The sequence below is a fragment of the Melospiza georgiana genome, chromosome 2 (genome assembly GCF_028018845.1).
Source record: "Melospiza georgiana isolate bMelGeo1 chromosome 2, bMelGeo1.pri, whole genome shotgun sequence".
NCBI lineage: Eukaryota > Metazoa > Chordata > Aves > Passeriformes > Passerellidae > Melospiza > Melospiza georgiana.
In genome coordinates this window covers 62,531,760-62,553,923 of record NC_080431.1, presented here as the reverse complement: position 1 = coordinate 62,553,923, position 22,164 = coordinate 62,531,760, and the positions used below count along the sequence as shown (strand labels likewise).

The window sequence follows — 22,164 nt, the reverse complement described above, 5'->3', positions numbered from 1 at the left end:
GAACAAACATGCAGGGACCAGATAATCTGTAGGGTACCTATTTTACTCCTTTGTCTCTCTTATGTGTTGCAACATATCTCTTTCCTCCTCACCTAAAATTTTCCATTACAGACCAGTAGGACCACAGATTTACTTCTCCCATCCTTCTCTTCCTTATCTCAAATACAGCTCCTAGTTTCTTTCTTTCCAATTTTCCCTTTGTTTCAAACACAGTTTGCTCTTCCCAATGCAGAACTCCTACAAAAAATATGGTTAAACAAAGTTAAAGAAAATCCATGAGCATGTGAGAAAGACCTGTGTGAGCAGTTCTGGGCCATAACATCAAGAGGTAAACCCTAATAGTGAATCAATGTGTGCACCAAAGAGGTAAACCCTAATAGTGAATCAATGTGTGCACCAAAAGACCTTTCAAACCCTTCCAGTCACCCTGAACATCAGTTCAATTCCCATTTACTCTCTTCCAACAAGATCAAATTTTCTAACAGACCATGCTAGAGGATTTGTTCTCCCAAATTCCATGCTTAAACTCCTATGCAATGGAAAACAGTCATCTTCATAAATGAAACCAAGTGATCCAATGAAAGTATTTATTACCGTTCCACCAACATGAACAGTCAAACTCTAAAATTGTTCACCAAAAAGCAAAACCAGTCACAACAATATTTTATCCACAATTATGAAGACGTCCACAATCTTCCATAAAAGAATTCGGTTCTGTTGTTATGAGTCCATGATAAATGTTTCAAAGTCATGGTCTAAGTCTGAAACAAGGGCATCCACAAAATCTTCAACTGAAGGGGATTTCTGCAGCATACCTACAAAAGAACAAGACAAGACACTCTTCATCAGGATGCTGTGACCTTGACAGCTTCGTCAGTGGCAGCACTTACTGCTAACTATCTTTTAATGTCGCATACAGCAGAAACAGCTATCAGATTTCTTCGTCAAGAAAAAAGTGCAATTAGAGTGTAGAGGGATTATTTAATTTCTTCAAGATACCTGTTACACATTTGCACAGAATTGACAGATTTCAAGGCTTTTAACGGATTTTTGTCATTAAGACTTGTTTAAGCAGGGAATTATATCTGTTTTAAAGCAATGTAACTGTAGACTCAGTCGTTCCTAAATGACTGAAATAAAATAGTGATTGAGCAGGTATATAAATTCTTATCTGCTAAGTCTCTGTTCTGACCAAGCCAGAAAAAAATGTATTTTCTCAAAGCATTACAGACACCTTAGAACCATTTAATTTAGCCATTTAAAATACAGCTATATCTGAAAATTTTTACAAGGCACAAAACATAAACAAAAGCATTTTTTATATATTCGAGTTTTAGTTTTGCTTTTTTGCAGTACTAGGACTTACCTTTTTTCAAGAATTTAAATTACTCTATCTGTTAGCTATAGCATTTGGCTACACGATAACAAACAAGAAAATTAGCATCATGAATTAGAATCATGCCCAAGTACTTTGTCAGGTAATTCTATAAACAGAGAAACTAAAAATTTCACCTCTTCCTCTCCAGAATCCCAATTTTTAGATGGCATGAGAATATATCCTTTAAATTATTTTCAGATGTTTCTTTGTACTTACCATCACCTACAGTTGGTCTTTTCACTGTTATTAAGATTTTCAAGATTACACATGAAAATTTACTGCATAACTTGTACCAGAAAAAAAGCCCCAACCAAAAAAACAAAACAAAACAAAACAAAAAAAACCCCAAAACAACAGTACAACTGCCAAAAATGTAAAATTTAATCTTTGTATTTCTTTGAAGTTATCTTTCTGGCATCTGCCAATGTAAATATAACCTTGTTCTACCCTTTCTGATCGGTGTACCTACTGAACATAAATTTATATTCCTTCACATCCTCAACAATATTTGCTTTTGGTGGAAATTATAATTGCATGCTGCTAAAATACTATAATCTTTTACTATAACACAATGATTCAAAACCCATCAGGAAACAGATCAGATCAAAGTAAATTGGTGTGAGCAACCAAAAAGAATTTTGTTGCTAAGATCTTACAGAATTCCATTTCAATCTGATTTAAAAACATGTTACTAGTGTCAACACAAACTGCCATGGCCCAGCAGATTAATAGCAAGCACTAAAAGGAAAACAAATCTCACACTATATATAGATTGACTGAAATGCTGTTAAATGAAGTTTGCATCAAGCTATTTTCAAAATGAAAGAGAACAGAATTAATATTTCCACATACTTAATAAACTTGTCATCTACTCTAATGTTAGAAAAATCACAGTGGAATTATTTGTAGTTCACAATGAAAAACGGCTTGCTATGTGCTGGGCTGAGCAACAGATGTGTGCAGATAGCCAGCTACTGATCTGAGCTCCCCAGAGAGCCGTGGCCTCTTGCAGACTCCCTCTCTCGGGTTCCTGGCTGGGGAATATGCATATTTGCTCCCTAGCAGCCTTGGAAAAATTCCAGTTAGACTCATACTTTCCTGCAGTTTTCACAGAAGAGGAGAGTGCATTAAGAAGGTGACAGGGATGGCAGCTCCCTGGAACATGTACAATCACTCCTGTTCCACCAGATACCATGATTGAGAGATTACTAAAATACTGCAGAGATGGTACATAAAGAAGGCCATAATAGACATAACCACCACTCCTCGAGCCCCATTACACAAAACTCTCCTGTTTATAAAAAACAGCCAGTCTGGATGATGTTCAGCCAATTCTTTGACACACTAACAACTACTCTGCCAATTATCAATACATTGGAAAAAACCAAGAGCCAACAATATAATGATAGGCAGAAGAGAAGAAACTGAAGCTGGGATTATCTTCAAGGAGACTTAATTTCCCCTCTTACATAAAAACGGCAAATCATAACAAAAAAATTCCAACCCTCAATATTACAAAATTAATAAGAGAAATATAATTAATTACCGTATACTTGGATATATTTTAGGGCAGCTAAATACAGTCTTACCAAATATCACTCAAAACTTGTTACAAATTGTATTTATTTATTAAAACCAAGTTTGCTTTAAATATGTAGGAGATTCCAAAATCATTCTGGCAATGGTGATGTCTAATGACCTCCGATCCAGTAGTTCCGATCCAGCTTTTGATAACAAAAACAGATTTCAGATTTCTTGCATTAGTGGTTTGTTGCACTCCTATTTTCCCAACACTGACATCAAAAGCAGACACCAACAGAATTCACTTTTGCAAAGAAGAGACAGAGAGTAACTGAGGTAATTGCTAAAGAACTCCTACTGTAATGAAATGATCATGCTCTTATTAAATAAATAACTACAGATTTTAGAGTAAGACAGTTCCAAAAGAAACAGGCAATGATTATATTTCTGTGTTTTAACCTCTTACTCTACCCCGATGTGCTATAAAGAGTGGTCATGTCTCTCTTCAAACCCCATTAAAATATATCAAAGCAAGATCAGCTGTGATATATTGTTAGTACTCAGCACTTCAGTCTAAATGATTTAGTAAGATGTCCACAAGGTCTGATGGTTGCAGTTTTCAAATTTAGGAGTGTATTTTAATATGTTCAGCCCAACTCCTATTTCAGCTCAGTCTCTCCCAAGCCTAAGGCAACTGCATAGCTTATCTTCACCGCTTTGAAGTTTCTTTCACATTACAGCACTGTGGTTAACCACACCCTTTTGAGAGATGGTTAGCTATAACCTACAATCACTGAAAATTGAGAGAAGAATAAAGCCTGTGGCAAAATTTGGCCTCTGCCCCCCTGGAACACTAATTATTCTGGGTCCATGTAGTTTGAGCTAACATATGTTGCCATTCACATCAACTTCTAGGATTTATGCGTATTTCTTACACTTTCCATGAGACATACAATCATTATCTGAAGATTTTTGCAGCCTCTTCAAATTACAATTACTCCATGAAGTACAGTCTGAGGCATGGAAAAGCAAATTTTCCAACAGCATTGGAGCAAATGGGTGTTTATTTATACAGTCAGTTGGTTTGGTTACCGTGAAGGCTCAGAGCTGAGTATGCCTGTCTGACACGTAATACAAAATAGCAGGAGCGCAATCTCACACGCATTTCGCACAAGGACTTCTTCAAAAGCCCCAAGGACAACGTGGCTGCACCAAGGCTGCAGGAGAAGTGCACTCCAGGATATGTTCCATGTGCCTAGTTCCCAAAACATCCAACCCAGTAGTTTTCACACTGCAATTCACTCTCTGCCTATGCACCTGGGTTTCTTTCCAGCCAGAGAGTGCCAAGGGAGAGAGGGAGGAATGGTGCACACCTGAATCTTGTTCAGACCTGCAACCAGCACACAACTGGACCTGGAAGGGATACCTGGGTTATATAACTTCAAAGGAATTTGGAATCCCTAATGCCATGTAATCCTAGGAAGGAGAAAATCTGCAAGAGCCACGTAATCAACACAAAATCACAGAGGAATCAAGTTCTTCTTAAAACATAATTTTTCTCTAAGGAAAAATTAAAAGAAAATAAGCCTCCTGGACAAAACATTGTCTACCCATTTTCAATTGCTCCTGATATCCATATTTGTAGCTGCTTCTGTATTTCATTGACTATCAATGGGGTAAGATAAAAAGGATCTCTTCAGAAAATGTTTTAAAAGTTCTCAAAAACCCTCTACGATTTTGGCTTTTAAAAAGGAAACAAATACCAAGAGAATCAAATGCAAACAACAACAACAAAAAAGTATATTGTGTTTCCTAATTAAAGACTAGTTCAAACAGGAACCTTGTCAGCAACTCCACAGGTCAGATCCTTTATCTTTCCTAATCAGTACATCTATGGAATCATGTTGGAGAAAGATGAAAAGCTAGGGTCATATCCAGACACAAAAGAAAAACAATAGATAGCTTCTGAGAAGAAAATCATAACAAAGAAGCTGCATTAATGAAATGTGCTCGTGAAGTAACCTGCTATCAAACAGCCAATGAACATGGCTAACTTCCTAATGAAGTATGGAAACACTTCAAGGGTGAGGCTGCAGATGTGCATCCGAAAGCCAGACATGTGCAAGCCCATATAAAAACCACCTGAAATAACAACCTAAAGAACTTTTTAAAATAGGGTACTAGTGAGCACAGATTCTTGACTATTTCTCTGAAGAGGAGTAAAATCAACAAGCTTTAAAGTGGAATCTGTCTTTAATCAGATATGTTTTGTTATCTGCTATGGGAGCACAGTTTTGCAACTGATGGAAAGCAACAGGAGATGGAAGTCAAGTAGTCTGGAATATCAATAATGAAAAAAAACCAGCAAGAGAAATCAGAATCTCATTGAACCTAAACAAATTGAATTGTTCCTACTTTTCTCCATAAATTCTCATTTTTTGTAAGAAATACAGACCAATCAAGTACAAATATAACTTTTTTCATCAGATGTGCTCTATTATTTAGCTTCCAATAATCCCAAATCAGCAACCAAGTTATTGTCTTGTCAGAACACCTGAGTCACCCTGATTTCATTCTTCAGGAAGTCGCTCAAGCACGTTTGTTAAGTTTTTTACTTAACTACTTTTACTGTCTACAAATGAACATCATGATAGGCACAAAGAATCTGCTGATGAACACTTGTTATTTTTATGATCTTGAGTATCAGTTAGGATTTCTGAATAAAGAGTGTGAAAGTGAAATTCAGAATACAAAAGTGGCCAGGGAGATAATCTGAAGCAAGGAAGGTGCATCTTTGATGGAAGAGGATCAGATCATGGTACACTGAAGAAAACTGGGCATAAACAAGCCCACAGGCCCGAGCAGGATGCACCCTGAGTGCTAAGGGAGCTGGCAGATGGCATTGCTAGGCAACTCTCAGTAATCTATTAAAACAGGAGAGGTACTACAAGACTGGAAGAAAGCAAAACTCATGTCTATCTTCAGGAAGAGCAAGCAGCAGAACCTAAGGAGCTGAGGCTGGTCAGTCTCACCTCAGTCCCTAGGAAGGGACTGGACCAACTAATCCTGGAAACTGTTTTCAGACTTACAAACAGCAAAAAAATCAGAAACAGTCATGGACTCAGCAAAGGCAAGTCATGCTTAAGTAACTTGATACGATGAAATAACTGGTCTGGCAGAAAAGAGGAGAGCAGTGCACGTCACCTCCTTTGGACCTCAGTGAGCCTGAGCCCTTTGACATGGTCTCCCATAGGATCCTATCACGTGCAAGGGAGAGAGCCAGTTTTACTTCCATAGATTTTCTGTAAGACCATCCACAGATGAATTTTGAAACTTCATTCAAATAGTACTTGATTCACAGAAGCACACTGCCAGCAACTTCAACCTAATTCCCAGGACATTCCAGGAAAATTCCATGTTCAGTAAAATAAAGAATATATCCCAGAAAGAGATCATAAGCATATCTGGTATTTAAAAACATTTTTTTCTTTCTCTACCATATGACTTTCAATGTAAAAATTGGATATGCTTGTAAAGATGCACATTCCTGTCTTGCAAATTCTAATCCACAGTTCTGGGCTACAGTTTTTCAAAGTTACAAACACAAACTCTTCAAGAACAGTAAAGAGAAGTAAGTTTGGGAAGGCATATTGAATTAAAAGTAACCCTGTAGATCAGAAACATAAGTAGACAACCTAAAGAATATATAGTTGCTTAATATATGATGAGTCTAAGGAGAGCAGAGGTCATGGCCTCAAATATAAACAAATGGGTCAAAGAACTGAAATGTTCTAGTCATGAAACTGTGCCAATCTCATGATGAAATACAGACATTTTACCACTGTTTTCCTTATCTGTAGAAAAAATTCCCAGAAGTTACAGTCTGCTAAAATGGAGTTTACAGAGGCCAGTGAATTCATAATCATTCTTAATACTAAGGATTTCAGAGAAAGTTGAAAGCTGTGCCAGGACTTAGCAAGTGCTCACCTTAGGAACAGCAAAAGTAATGTTTGGTTTGAATTCTGCAACATTACACAGACAAGTCTTTATCTTGATTTCAGAGATTTGAGACTAAGTCAGCAGTTTCTCAAACTTGTTTCATTCTTCTGGCACTATTTTTTAAGGTATGAACACACAGAGTATTTTTGCTATGGGTATGAATGATTTTTAGAAGTTATTTTCCAGATTCAAGACACAAATATTGTAGTGAGATGAATAATGAATTGTGTTTCTTACAGTTGTCAGAGCTGCATTTCATGAAAATGTACACTCGAAGTACTGATACAGCCAAAGATATTTTGATGACACTGAAATGATGTGGCCAAAACAAGTTCAACTTCTCCTATACAAAATAACCAGAGATTTTAGGAATTTCATGTATGGAAAAGTTACTACTTTACTGTATCCAAGAAATAATGTAATCTGTCTTCCTTCAAGTTTATTCTGAATTCTTTAGACAGCCTCATAACACAAAACCTTTCCAACACTTCAGCCCAGCTATCTGTGTGTACTCCACATACCACAAGGAGTTCTACTGACCATGATACAAAGGTGATGATCAGTCCACTTAAATTTTTCCTTCATAAATCCAGTGAACATCATAATTAAAGTAAAAAGACCAAGTTGGGAAATGCAGTTAAGTGGAAGTTCCTTTCTTTTGCAGGGGAATAAGAGAGTTATAACTGATTTCCTACCTTGCACCATCAGCATGGGCTCCTTTCCACCGCCGTGTGCCAGCATCTCCCTACGATAGCGCTCCCCCATTGCCCTGGAGAAACACAGGTGTTAGAGCCATCTGCAAACACAACCTGTCCAGCCTTCACTCAGGTTTGCTTCTAGGATCTCTACAGACCTCACAGACAGAGACCAAATGAAATTTTCTACCCTGAAACAATGGCTGGTGCCACATTAGCTCCTCAAATTCAAATTACATTTAAAATTCCATTATGAGGAACTGAACTAGAAAAATTTTATGTATAGGAGTGTGTGTTGGTGCCTATAGAAGTTAATTTGTGAAGAGCATTTCAGGCTTCATTGTGCCCAAGGGAAAAGTTGCTCTGTTACTATGTCCTGAACATTCAGCACAGGTATAAGAATGCTTACAATTTGTGACCTCACAATTTGCTTTCTTAATTTCACAAAGCAAAATGAGTAGGAAAGCTCCACTGAGCTTTGATGTTGGTGACATGAAGCTTGTTTAATACCCACAGTTGCTTTGATTTCAATAGAAAATTACAAGTTATTAGGCATCTATGAATTTCAAGCTCTCTAATTAGATCTAAATAAGGATTTCAGTGTCTCCCCACTGACACACCTGTATTTCAAAACATTGACACATTTTTTTTTGCACCAATGAACATGTCCAAAGTATATATATACACACACACGCGCGTATATTTGTGTGTGTATATATATATATATACATATTTCTGTGGTTATTTCCTGCTTTGTAGTATGTTAAAATCAAGAAAAAACATTAACAACTAATTTGCGTCCGAAAAGCCCACCACCTAATTTGTTTCACGTTTTCCAGAAGCAACTAGCATTTCATTCTATTTAACATTTCTGTGTTTTTACCTGTCAAATGGGTTCTGAGCAAAGCACTGTTTCCACACCATAGAGGCAACAGCCCTGGACATGAGGTAGGAGTAGTATTTGGCACCGTAGCCCACAAGGTGACTGAATCTCAGCTGCCAGGCCTGTAAAATGAAAAAGAACCCAAACCCCATGTAATCTTTTAAATTCTTTTTGTTGTTCAACATTTCCTTATGTATGATGGAAGAAATCTGATCCTACTAATGACAAACAAAAAAGAAAAAAAAAAGAAAGAAAAAAAAAGCCACCAGAAATAAATCCCAGAATGAACAATACTTTATCAGAAGAAGCATTTTTCAATCTAAATGGTGTGCATGCAATAGGCTGATCATCAGGATTGAAACCATATATAAACAGGATCAGAAGGGTAGAAAATAAAGCAGTAAAATAAATCACTCGTATCTGATAATAGCTGTGTAGTTCTACTGGTCTTGAACAAAGCCCACAATTACCTTGTTACAAGTAACACAGTATTTTATAATTTTCCATGTGGGTATGTGCAGTGTCACATTCAGAAAAGTTCAACTTATAATTTTTGTCAGAAACAAAATGGTAATAGTGATTAGTGTTTAATGCTATAAAAAAATACAGCTTTCCATGTGGCAGCCATCTTCGAAGTACACAAATTCCATCCACATGCAATGCCATAATTCACAGACTTGTCTGCACATTTTTAAATGTGTGTATATACAGCAGATTATAATCCACAATTATATTGCTATTCATTTATGGATTGTTACTTCACATAGTGACTCATTCAAGTGATGATAGACTTTTTTTTAATGCTTTTTAGTGTTGACTGTTTCCTTATGTTTTCTTTGCAAAGAAAATCAGAACTATCAGCCTTATCTTCACAGAAATCAAAATACTTTTTTCTGACTGCAACAGAATAATTTAAACTGTGACAGACCTCCAAAAGTCATCTGGTCCAACCCTCACTCAAAGCAAAGCCAGCTTTGGAGAGATTTCTCAGGGCCCTGTCTAAAGTCTCCAGGGATGAAGATTTCATCACCTCTCCAGTGTGATGTGTTAAGCAAGTAGTTCCAACCTGAAATGCTGTTTCCCAACAGATTGAAATGAGAATGGATGACTGTAGAAAGGAAGGAGTATGAAACTTCCTCTGCCCTTTGGTTCTGAGGAAACTCCAAAGAGAAAACAAGTGCCCTATCTTCTTTGCCTTCCTATCCAAAGTCAAAACTCTTATCATTTTTGTGATATGTCTGTTGTCAAGATTTTTGCAGGTACTATAAAAAACAGAGTTTCAAAGAGGAACTAAAAGATAAACAATAATGTAGCATAACAGATGTTTTAAATTTAAGTCCATGGGTTCTCAGATACTTGTTCTTATCTACAGTTAATGGCTGAAATTCTGATGAAGCCAAATAAAAAAGTGAAAGGACATAAGTAATTTTCCAAAACTATTTGTCTTTGTGATTCTTTAGCACACTGTAATTAATAAATTCCTTTTTTTTTACAGCTGAAATAAACTATGCTTCTTTATTCAAGAAATTCCTGATTATTATCTTACTCTCTATTACCCCAAAAGATGTATGTCTATTCTAAAAAAAAAAGACCAACTGAAAGGGTGGAACAAAGTAAGTATTTGGCTTTTATTTAGTCTTTTTTCCTTAAAAGAAAAGAGAACAAACAGTGCTTAATAATCTAAATTACTTCCAACAGCTGATGAGAAATAAGTTGCTAGCTACACGACCTTCTCTGAGCAACAGCTACAAATAAAGTTCTCAAAGTCAGCTGTAGCTCAACCATTCAAAAGCTACTTTTTACAAGACGGTTACTCCACCCTAAGACAGGCGCCCAAAACAAACGGAATTTGCCATGGGTGAGCAATCGATCCTGTACTGGTGACCTACACAACCAAAGTAGGAGTAGCAAGGTTAAATGAGATGAAAAAAGTCTTCAATTTTCCTATGGGTCTTGATGCATGGTGCAAATTCTTTAAAATTATTGACTTTTTTTCTCTTTAAGGTAAAGCACTGTACTGAATCTCACTGTAATGCAAGTGTATTACAACATCGAGCTCAGACACAGAGTCTCCACTTTGCTTTGAAAGGTATTTTGGTTGCCTTTGAAAGGTATTTGGTTTGGTATATGTTTATACTTTATAGCTAGAGTTTTTCTAACTAGTCCCTTAATTACAACCATAATCATTAAACTAAAAGCACATTTTGAAACAGAGCGGAGAGGCTACATTTTTAGAAGACTGAGCAGGAAAACATGTCAGTTTCTTTTATAATGTTTTAAAAGTTATGATTAGAAGTTTCTACTCTCTCTCTCTGGAATGTGGAAAACTTTACTGACAAATTGGTTTCACATACTCAGAAATGGTTTTTAGGCTACAAACAAAAATAATTTCCAGGTGTTTGGCATACTGAAGGATATTTCTACCTCTCCCATCAGAAAGGAATTACTTTGATGATCATATAAGCTCTAACTAAGACAGTATGTCTTACTTGAAACCTCAGATTATACTGTTTCCTCAAATCTCTTGGCATTTAATGGTCTGCATCTAAATCAGCTCATCTGCACTTCCAGGTTGATCAACTGCTCAATTTATTGGGTTTGTTGAAACTCTGTATCACAATTAAGCAAGGAGGAAAGAACAACTTCTCAGCAATCTGTCCAAGACCAAAAGCTTGATTTCAAAATCTGCACCTAAAATGGCCTCAGTACACTCTGCTCAATTTTGTTTCACTTTGTCTTTGCTGGGCTTTACTAACCAATGTCACATTGTTTCCTTTCATAAGGAAAAAGGAAACTACAGAAAGACCAAGGAATGACACTGCTCATCTCCTTATCTGCATCTGGGGAGGCTTACAAATATGATGAAGTGGAAATTTCAAAAATTTATTTCGGAACAGAACAGTATCTAAAACACGAAACAGAAATGGAGGGTGAGTCAAACTGAAACTAAGATTGTTTTCCCACTGCAAACAGCAGTAAAGGAAAACCAATAACAAACAGCGCTATTCCCTACTGAAATTTGAAGCCTGTAATTAATTTTTTTTTAATCAGTACAGATTATCCCAACTCTAGAGCATGAATAACTCTAGCATTTCATCATTTCCTGTCACTACTTTTGTCCAAGTCCTCACACTAAGTTCCTGATCAGGAACTCCCAATGTTCAATATTACCCAGAAACCATTACATTATTCAAGTACATTTTCTGATTCTATTCTGTCCTAATAATTAACTTTTCAAGACTGGACTTAGCTACCTATAAAAATATATTTAAACAATAAAACCCCATCCTCTACCCTAATTCACAAGAAGCTACCTGCCCACATAAAAACCTTCTTCCTCTCCTCCTACTTCATACAGAGGAGAGATTATGACCTAGGCAATAACATGTTCAAAAACCACAAGAATATATAGGCTACTGCTCCATTAAAAAGTTCTATGATTAATAAAAAGACACCCCCCATTACTGGGGTGATTATCACAAATAACATTTTAAAATATTTCTCACAAAAAAGAGAGACATTTTAAGAGATTATCACAAATATTTAAAACTAAATGATTGATCTTGTAGCATAAAACTCCATTTCTCCATTGGTAATAAATTCAGCTATAAGATGACTTGATTTCTTGTCAAGGAGATATTTCTTCATTAAAAAAAAAAAGACATCAAATTCTCTTTTGGATAGGGTAAAGGCTAGACATGCAGAACTAGGGCAGTCTCCTTATTAAATGTTATATTTTTGGTAAGCAGCTAGAAAGTTAATGAAGACTCTGGGTAATTGCTTACTTCAAAAAGTTCCATGAACCCATTCCAGGAGTTTATAAAACAGTGCATTTTACAGCATAGCCCATGGGTTATGATAATATGCCATCCACAGGTCATGTTCATGCCTGCTTTTTATTCAGCACAACAGACTGCAATAAAGGTGTGTGACTGATCCACTGCTGTTATTAAACAGACTTTTTTTCCACCAACATTATCAATCTTTTCTTATAACCATGTCTGAAGCATTTCCAAAATTCCATGTGCAATGGCTTTCCACCCCATCATGTGAATACAAAAATACCTCACTGATACTTTGTATTCTCACACCTTATCAGGAGTTTTTTTAAAGTCCTTGTAGAATTCATTCTTAGGGTAAGATTCAGTTCATTTCACTCTAGCTACCTAAACTATATGTGTCTTGCCCAAACTAGTCACATAGGCCTCCCTTGTAGTAGAGGACAGAAATATCTATCCTGTTATCTTTTGAGAGGATAGAATTACTGCTTTAGGAGGAATCTGAATAATTTACTACACTTTCCATCTTCAAAAGTTAAGCCCCTTTGTTCATTTTAACAATATGGTAGGATCAGTTAAACCAAACTATTTTAAAGGTTACATTACTTTAGGATTCAATTATTTGAATTTTAAATTTAGAACTGTTAATATTGTCACAAAAATAATCTGATACAAAAATTTATATGTGATGGTAAAAAGACAAAATTGAAAGAAAATCTGTAGGCATCTTAATATATACTAAGCTAGCTTTTGCTTGACTGGCTAAACATGGTTCTGGAAGGTTCCAGTAATTTCATCATAAATCAGTTCTACAAAATCCTACTTCACCTTCTGAAAAGAAATCCTACAGAAATTCTTGACTATTGCTTGGACTTTTCAAAACATTCTTCCAACAGTTTCTGCTTCAGGTACTTTAAAGTACATTTATGTCCATTTTGCTTTGCATCTCAAGACAAAAAACACAAGTGAGAACCTGAAAAGTCTCAATACTAAATTAAGGGAAGTACTCATGTCATTTAAGACTTCTAATTACAAAAAGTGTGCTACAGTAATTACATCAATGAGAAAGTTGTTGAATTGTTTCCGTGAAGAACAGTATTTGATGGAGATGATATCTGGTACCCTCCCCCTCCTTAATTAAAATTTTATTCCGGCAAGAAACCCAACAAAGGAGCAGCCAATTTATCTCCTTCAGGGGCTACTGGGCGGAGAAGCCCTTGTGTCTGGCACTCAGGTGACACTGTTGTTCCTAATGCCCTTGAATTTAGCTATCAGCAGGGGTGGATAACTCTGGGAGTTCAAGGAGAAGCTGCAGGCTCTGGTTCCTTGGAGCCAGGAGAGAAGGGCAGACAGCACGGGAATCAGCACAGGCCACTTCCCTCTGCTGAGGCTGAGGCTTACCAGTGCCAGCAGAAATCCAGGACAATGCTGCTCTGCCACGCAGACAAGCACACTTTGGCCAGTGCTTTGAAATGGTTGATGAGTATCAGAGTGCAGAGTTTGCAAACTGTTTGTGCCACCTTTGGAGAAAAGCTGTAGCATGCCCTGATTGCAGAAACAACTCTCTCCATAGGTAAGCAGCAGCTTGCATGGTCAACTTACATTCTGGATTTTTGACCTCAACCCCTCTAAGTTTTACAGAATTACATCATCATTCTTCTGGAGTTTCACAATAATAATTAAATGCAATAAAGAACCACTTTCTTTCCTGAAGTTTCTAATCTTGCTTAGAATAACAGAAAACTAATTTCAAGAAACCTCATCTCATGCTGCATCTCTAACTCGCCTAATATCATTACTCTTCAGTTTTCCAGTGCTCTGCATTTCTGTGTTAGGAATGGAGAGAACACAAAGTAAACCAAACCAGAGACACCGCTGACATTTCAGAAAGTGAGTCAAGCAAGAGATTAAGTCTTCAATTTATAACACTTCTGTGTTTTTATTATAAAATGATAAATAAATCTAGCAAGGGAGGAAATGTAAATATTTTTGCAGTTGTTTACACTAAGGAAGAGGAAAGGAATTTAACATTCAATTAACCACTTAGGTGATTCTAGATATGTACCATATGGTCTTTGAATTGCTTAAAGAAAAATATTTCATTTTTACTTATAAACTATTCATGAATTTGAGCTGCTTACAGCAAAATCATTTAGAACTATTTACTCTATACCCTCTTCTCCCCAGAAATGGACTGAGGGAAGGAGATCATAATAAAGAATACTGACATCAAAAATCTGTACATCTGATTTGCATTGCTTCAAATCTTTAAAGGACACGGAGATATGAAAATTGATTCTTTATTGTATCCTTTAACCGATCTTATTTGGACAAGTTAAGAGACAGTGTTACTTGTAAAAATTACAGCTAGTCTTTCAATTAAAATATAAGAAATTTGCAAACGTACGATTCTCAAACAAATCTTTCATGTCTTACCATGCAATTCTACACAGATATACATACACATGCAATAACCCCCTCTTCAATTATAGTTAGTAATTTCTATTACTAATTGCCTAAGCTTTAAATTCATAAGCCTGAGATACACAGAATCAGATCACTGTTTACTTCGCATACAGACCTGCACTGAAGCCCAAATTTTTTACACTACTTTTCCAATTAAACCTAATTTTAAGTATTGACCTATTATTTTAAAATAAACATCATGAACACTGCTTAAAATAAGCCCTTACAAAACCAAGAAATACCTTAAGCAACATGGTAACTGCAAAATGTATTTGCAAGTACAACTTAATCAAGTAAAGTATCTGAACCAACACTGGAAGATGAAATCACTACCTGTTTACTGTTTATTTACTATCTTTTACTAAAGTAATTTTAGCAATGGATTGAAGGGATCACGACTCTAATCCTTAATCTGCCACAAGTGCAGTGTGAATTTAAAGGAATTACATTCATCTCATCTCAGCCACCTCCTGTGAAGCAAGGGTGCTAATAGTTCCTCTGTCTTGTTCTTTTCTGGTTTGACTTTTCATAGAAAAGATAGTCCCCCACAGCACTTGAAGAGAATTTCACTTCAGACTCTCTAGGCTGTGTTTATGGCAATGAGGTATTCAGCTGTATATATCACTGTCAAATATAGCTCCAGTAATGCAATCTCAGGGGGGAAAAAGAACATGTGAGCCATGAAAACAGAACTATATCAAACTAGATGAAGCTATCTGTGCTTTCATATATATGTACAATACATCTAAATATATTCAGAATTTTAACAGGAGATGTATGCAACTGCTTCTTGCACTGCTTCTTAAAATGGTCTCCCACATGGTAAATATGGCAAATGCTATCACTAAAGTATGTTTGAGTTTCATGGGGCTAACACTTGGAAAAAGAATTTCCTTAAAAGTGCTTCATATCTTATGATATCTGTAAACACTCTACTGCTGTAGATAGTTGCCCAGTGAATAGTGTCATATAACCACTGGAAAACAAATCTTCAGAGTATTTGCTATCAGCATTTTCTTTATCATAAAATGAACTCAACTCCACAAAGACAGAAACCTAAACAAACCTTGAAAGGTGACTTTAAGAGCTTTTGAAAGTCTCAGCATCTACTTTAATACTGACCTCAGCAGGGCACCAATCTTCTTGAAATGGCTTTTAGCTATTAATTATTTATAGAACTATCACTTCCCCAGAGTTCACTGTGCACTCCTTTATTAATCTTTTCCTCAGACCCAGACTCTTCAATTTGATTTTACAGTATACTTTTAAAAAGGCTCATATGAAAACTAATCCAGGGACTTGCACTCTGTATAAACAACTTTAGTTTCCAACATGGCAAGGTAAAAAATTACCTTGAAGGGGTTACACAAACTTCAAGGGGTTGAGTAATAACATATGACTTCGTCCCTCTTCAAAACTCAAAAAAGTGCAATATGAGCAACATCACTACCTTTTTCAAGTAACTGCAGAGGGAGAAGCAGAAAAGCCATCCACTATGAAGGCTCTCTGGCTTTACTATGAAACTTATGTCTCTGTGATCTGCAACAGTGGTTTCTCTAAAACTGTGAGACATACTGGGTGTCTGCTTCCCTCTTCAACAAATGAGCAAAAAAAATTAACAATACTTTAAAAGATTAGATACTACCCATAGTCACACTTGCTATAAATTACATAATTTTTCTTCTCCTACTATTTTCTCATTAATAAGAAACAAATAATCACGGCCTCAATTCCAAATTTTTTTTCATAAAGATTTTCAATACCATTCACGTATGCCCATATAAATTTCTCTTTGCTAGCCCAATACTGGATTTCCTTAACTTTCCCCGTAGTTCCTGTTTCCAATCTGGACAGATTCCTGGTGATGTCCACTTAAAATGTCCCTGTCTGAAACTAAGCTTCCACCTGCTTTTCAGCATGTTTTCTGTGTGTTGACTCAGCAACAAATCTACAGCTTGGTAGTGCCATTATGACTTGCAAGTGTTAGAAAGCTTGTTAAGCATAGAGTTATGCTATCAATTACTTACATCCTGTTTCCAAGATCAATCAATGTCTTAGGGAGAAAGTGGATTTTTCTATCTGAGGCAGTTCTTAACAAAACTGGAGTTATTTTGCTCACTTGACTGTTCTCAAGGTACTTACAAGCTGCTTAATAATTGCTGCAATTACTTGTTGAGTGACAAAATCTGAACAATTAGTCTACAGTTCCCAAGTTCTTCTCCCTTCATAAGAGCAGTTATAATAACACTACTACTTTTTCATGAGTTTGAGAGTGATAATTCCTCCAAGTCACTGACTGTTCTGACAAGCTTAAATATTCTGAAAATCTGACTACATCTAATCTAGTTATTCTATTTTATTCTGTAATCTCACTACTGTTTTAATCCATCTCAAAACCTGCATGTATTACTTACCTAATCAAAATTCACTTATTGTTCAAAAAATATTGAGGCAGAACAGAATATCACTGCTTTCTCTGACATTTACTGTTGTTCTTTCTCCCACTCTCCTCTTGTTTCTTGAGTAATTATGGAATTCTATTACCTTCTCTACTTGCAAATCTCAACTCAGCCTTTCTAGCCTTTTTTGTTCTGAATTCTTGCATTCTTTTATTAATTATCTCTAGTCGTACAATGATTTCTACTTTCTATTATCTTAATAAAGTTTTACAGGGCTTGGTCCTTTACTGCCAAATCTTTTTTGCATCAGGATGGTTTGTATCCTTGGTTCAGTCTCTTGGATAACTACATAATGTCTTTTGAATCATCATACTTAGCTATGTTCCAGTTCCAGCAAATATCTGGCAGCCTTCCTCTTTTTGATGCATTGTTTTTAATTATTATTGCTGGGTTTGGTTTCTAAGCTGCTTGAAACTTCCACAGTTTTACTTCTGGTTTGTTAGAACTTATCCTGTATTCTGTTTTTCACACTTTTATTGGCTTTTACTTTTCCAATAACCTCCCTTTCTCAGACAGTCAGTTTTCTCCCACTGAGTTCTTTTTAGCATCTTATTGATTAGCACCATAAATTTTACTCTCTCATCTGCCACCCAGAATTTTTTAAAAGCTCTTTGCCAATAGCACCCACTCTACCTTGTAACTGGTTTTTGACGTTTTCTTTAATCTGGCTTTCAGTTTTCCTTAGGTTCTAAGGTTACATCATAGTTTAGCCTAAAAAATATAAAATGAATTTTGGAAGGTTCTAGACAGAATAAATATGAAGTGAAATTGCAGTTTAAAATTTAATAGGTGGCCACTACTTAGCCTTCCTTACCAATAATTTTAAGATTTATGTTCACCACTTGAGTTAAGTTTTAGAATTCAAAACCACTTTTACCATCAGAGGTTAAAGGTTATCTCTTATTTACTTTAAGCCAGCTGCCTCATTGCTTGCTCAGTCTGACTATTTATTCTTTTTATATGCATTACTGATATTCACATGAAATTTTATACAAAAACAGAGTTATATATAACTGCACATTAGTAGTCACTCCAAAAACCTAACAAGAAATCCTAAGACAACAGATGCCACAAGAACACAGATGGCAAATTCTGTAATAAGATACTTCACTCAAACTGCCAGCCAGCCCTCAGTAGGCTGAGGAATAAGCCTGTTAAAACTACACTCTCTTGCACACAGATTTTCTTCAACAACAACAGAACAGGAGGCTTTGGCTCACGGCAATCATGTGTGATGCAAAAACTATTTTCTCTCTGTAGAGAAGCCAGTTCTGCCTATTGACATCAACTCCTCCTCAGCTGACCAAACACCCATGCCTCTGCATGTTCCCTGTTAATGAAGAACTTGTGTTTTCAGCTCCCATGGCAAGCCACATCTTCCCATAGTGCCTGACAGCCTCCCTGAGCAAGCACTCCAAATGTTAGCTTGCATCTCATCCATTGATTTCCTTTGTCAGGAACATGACAGACACAACCACAGCAAGTTAAGACAAGGACCTAGGTGGAGCCTTCCATGGTCAGGATCCCTGTCTGGGCAGAGTCCTCCCAGCTGCAGGAAGAAGACAGACTAACAACCACACTGGTGATACACCATTTTCATACACATCTTTGCTCTAGGGTATCTCTCACAATACCTGCCTTGTCTTCTGCTGGCAAACTTGGCTGGCTAACACTTTTGGTCTCACAGGTGTTTTGGTCTTTCCAAACACTAGTAACCATAGGCCATGCTGCCAAAGAAACTTACACTCTGGACAAAACTATATAGCCATAATTAAACCTGTAACCTGATGCACACCTTAAGGTACCAGTAAAGTACCTTCTGAAGTAATCTGTATTTTTAATAAGTTAAAACAAAAAGGCATATATAGCAAATTATTCAGTGTTCCAAAAAATATCAAAGGCACCCTGCATACCAACATGTTGCCTCCTATCAAAAGTAATTATAATGATGTGTGTAGTTAAATTCCAGCATCTCACCTTGTATTCAAGTACCACACAAGAAATTCAGCTGCTTCTGGAAAAAAAGCCTACCAGAAGACCATGTAATTTTGAAAAATGCAAAAGGGACTATTTGGCAGTCATCTAAAAAGGAACCCAGATTCCTTGTGCCTCACTCTTCAAAATCATTTTTCCTCACAGTCACAGTCAAACCATCTCCCACCAAAATTCCAGATTAGGAAAGGTTACTACAAGGGACAGACAATTAATATATTGAGTCCATAATTTTCTGAAAATAAGAATTAATAACTCAAACTACTTCACAAAGAAAATACAGGTATGATGATCTGGGCAGGTGGTGTTTATTGTACTACTACTTCATTATTGAGAGCTCTTCCTGTAACTGGAGGCTGCAAACTCCACTATCATTGCAGAGTCTGTTTACCCTGTGTGTCATTTTCTTTACAATATTGAACCAAGCCCCCAGCAGGAGATAGGAATTATTATGCTTGGCGAAGGACTAGCAATGGCATATCATTAAGTTTTGATAACTGTCTCAAAGGAAAGTACTTTTCAAGTCTGAACTTGGGGAACATGAGTGGACTAAGCAACAGATTATGAGGAGAAACTTTGATCATGTCTCAGATTGATCAAAGGGTCACCCGATACATTTTCAAAAGCCTCTCTGGGCATCCTGTGGACAAATGTAGAAGAGACCATGGGAGACACTCTAAAAGCAGACAGTATCATCAACTGCAAGGCAGGCCATAATTAATGAAAACTGACTTCACAAGAGATAAGAAATAAGCTATGATTTGAACAAAAGTTTGGAGCAAAAGCAGAGTACTGAATTCCCCACAGTGCACAGATTTTGACAAAATGTACAGTCAGGAAGGAATGGCTGGAAAATATATGGTCATTACTAGTATGTTTATCTTGCTTACCTAAGAATCAAAAAGAAGACTGGCTGCTTTTTAAAGGGATCACAAGGACTCAAGAATCCAGTGAATAGCAAAATTGCTATTCGCTTTCCAAACTCAGTAGCACTAATCTCCTCTGGCAACAAAAACTGCTGGACTCTACAAAAACAGGCAGATACATTTCCTTGCCCCCTGCCTGGCAATCATCAGCTTCTGGATTCAGTAACAGAACAATGAAATCCCAGTGGAATTTCATCCTCCAGGAGCCAGCAGTAAACCCTGTATACTTTTGAACAGATAAGCAATGGCCAGCCAGAAATTGAGATTTGCATTATTCAGACAAACAAAGTCTAGTGGGGTGCTGTTTCTCCGTGCTTCCATCTGATTTCCTTTCTGCCTTGCATGTGGCACCAGCTCCTGTGCCCGTCTGCATCAAAGCAGTCAAATCAAACATGGCTGTGTGCAATGCCTGCTGCCCCAGTGCCTGCAAAATCTGTTTGAATGGAAAATACAGACTTCAACAGGACTTATTTTCTGCTGTCTCTCAACAGGGCTTCTTTTGCACTATCCTTCCTACTGTTAGCATGTAACACATGACGCTTAGGTTTACCTTAAACAAGTACAGCCCATAGGTGCAGCAGCAGCTTTTACTTACTAGGTGCAGTCTGTATGCCTCATTTTAAAAGCATTGTAACAAAAAGACACGTGCAAATTGTCCTATTATCTGAGCTGTGCCTGAGAATGACAGAAGACACATGCTGTGCCTCTACTCCAGGAAATAAGTCTGCACAATAAGACTGAAGCCCAACCAAGTACATTCACAGGATATATACTGCGTTTACATGCCTGTCAAGAGCAGTGGATTATGGTTCATCAGGAAGAGATAATAATGGATGCTTGCAGCTAATGGATGCTTGCAGCCCTGACAGACAATGCTGCTACAGAAAAACCACATTAATGCAGTGAAGATCTTCACTAAGGAAGAAATTCTCTTATCCAACACCACTAACTTAAGACGTAGAAGCCTGACTTAACAATACATAATGGAATCTAAAGGTATAGAGAACAGCTAAATTCAAATAATCAAAACACTTTGTTTTCTCTGCCAGCTCTGCAAGTGCCTAGCCAAATAACAGACAAAAAATACCACCTCGTCCCTACTACTGAATTTCAATGTCTAGCTCTGAAATCAAATGAAAGGAAGAAATATACTCTTCACTTAAAAACTTCAACCCTTACTTCAAGGCTTTTATTTTTTTTTATCTGGACTACAAATTAAACATGTGAACGTGTCTCAAGTTTAGAAGGAGGAACAGTGAAGGACAGCAAGACAAACTACAGACATTAAATACTCTACAGAGTACTAATGTTATTCTAATACATTGTTTCACAATATTTTACTGAAAATTTAAACTGTGTTACAGTTCTTGACACTAATTTTACATTCAATAAATATAAACATAGACTTTCAGATTATTCAGAAGTTCACAGTATATTTTGCTGGGTTTAAGTTCCAGGCCAAAACCTGATGTCCCACTTCGAAATGATCACAGCCTCACGACAAGATGTGACACTCTTTTGGAGGTGTGAGCAGGGGCAGTACAGTTATGATGAGGGAACAGATCTCCCAACACTGTTCTCAGAGAAGGAAAGACATTTTGCCAAGGAGGAGAGTACATTTCCTGTGAAGCAGCAAAAGCATTTGGGTATTCTGACCACAGTGTCAAACAGTGACAGGGGGGGTCCAGGCTCCAGGCAGGAATTCAGCTTCACACAGACCAGGAAATCCCGTGACTGCCGTATACAAACTACATCTTTGGCTGTCACATGATGTACAGAACAAATGCATGTCGTGATGAAGATCAAAATTAGATAGCTCAGTAGAACTCCAGACTTCTTCACTTTCACATCACACATGAAAGCATAAATGACATGACAAAGGTCACAGGAATACAGTGAGAAGAACACACTTCAGTTTCCTGCTTCACACTTTCTCTCATGCTGACAGCATACACACACCAATTGCACCACAGTGTTTTGCTTGCCTTTTATAAGCAGCCTTTGAAAAGCTCAAATAAGCCCTCTTTCCAATATATTGTTTCCAGTGCCTTCTTTACTAAGAAAAT

The 22,164-nt window shown here is 36.8% G+C and overlaps 1 protein-coding gene across 2 annotated transcripts in view; it reads right to left on the bottom strand.

The window, feature by feature from the left end:
* Positions 1-570: 570 nt before the first annotated feature.
* Positions 571-22,164, bottom strand: part of MIPEP (mitochondrial intermediate peptidase) — a 65,608-nt gene continuing 44,014 nt past the window's right edge. For both annotated transcript variants that reach the window (XM_058018780.1, XM_058018781.1), the window contains exons 17-19: positions 8,477-8,598; positions 7,594-7,667; positions 571-815 (exon numbers count right to left, since the gene is read on the bottom strand). In XM_058018780.1, coding sequence (XP_057874763.1) covers positions 721-815; positions 7,594-7,667; positions 8,477-8,598 — 291 coding nt within the window. In that variant the 3' untranslated portion in view covers positions 571-720. The remainder of the gene's footprint in view (positions 816-7,593; positions 7,668-8,476; positions 8,599-22,164) is intronic.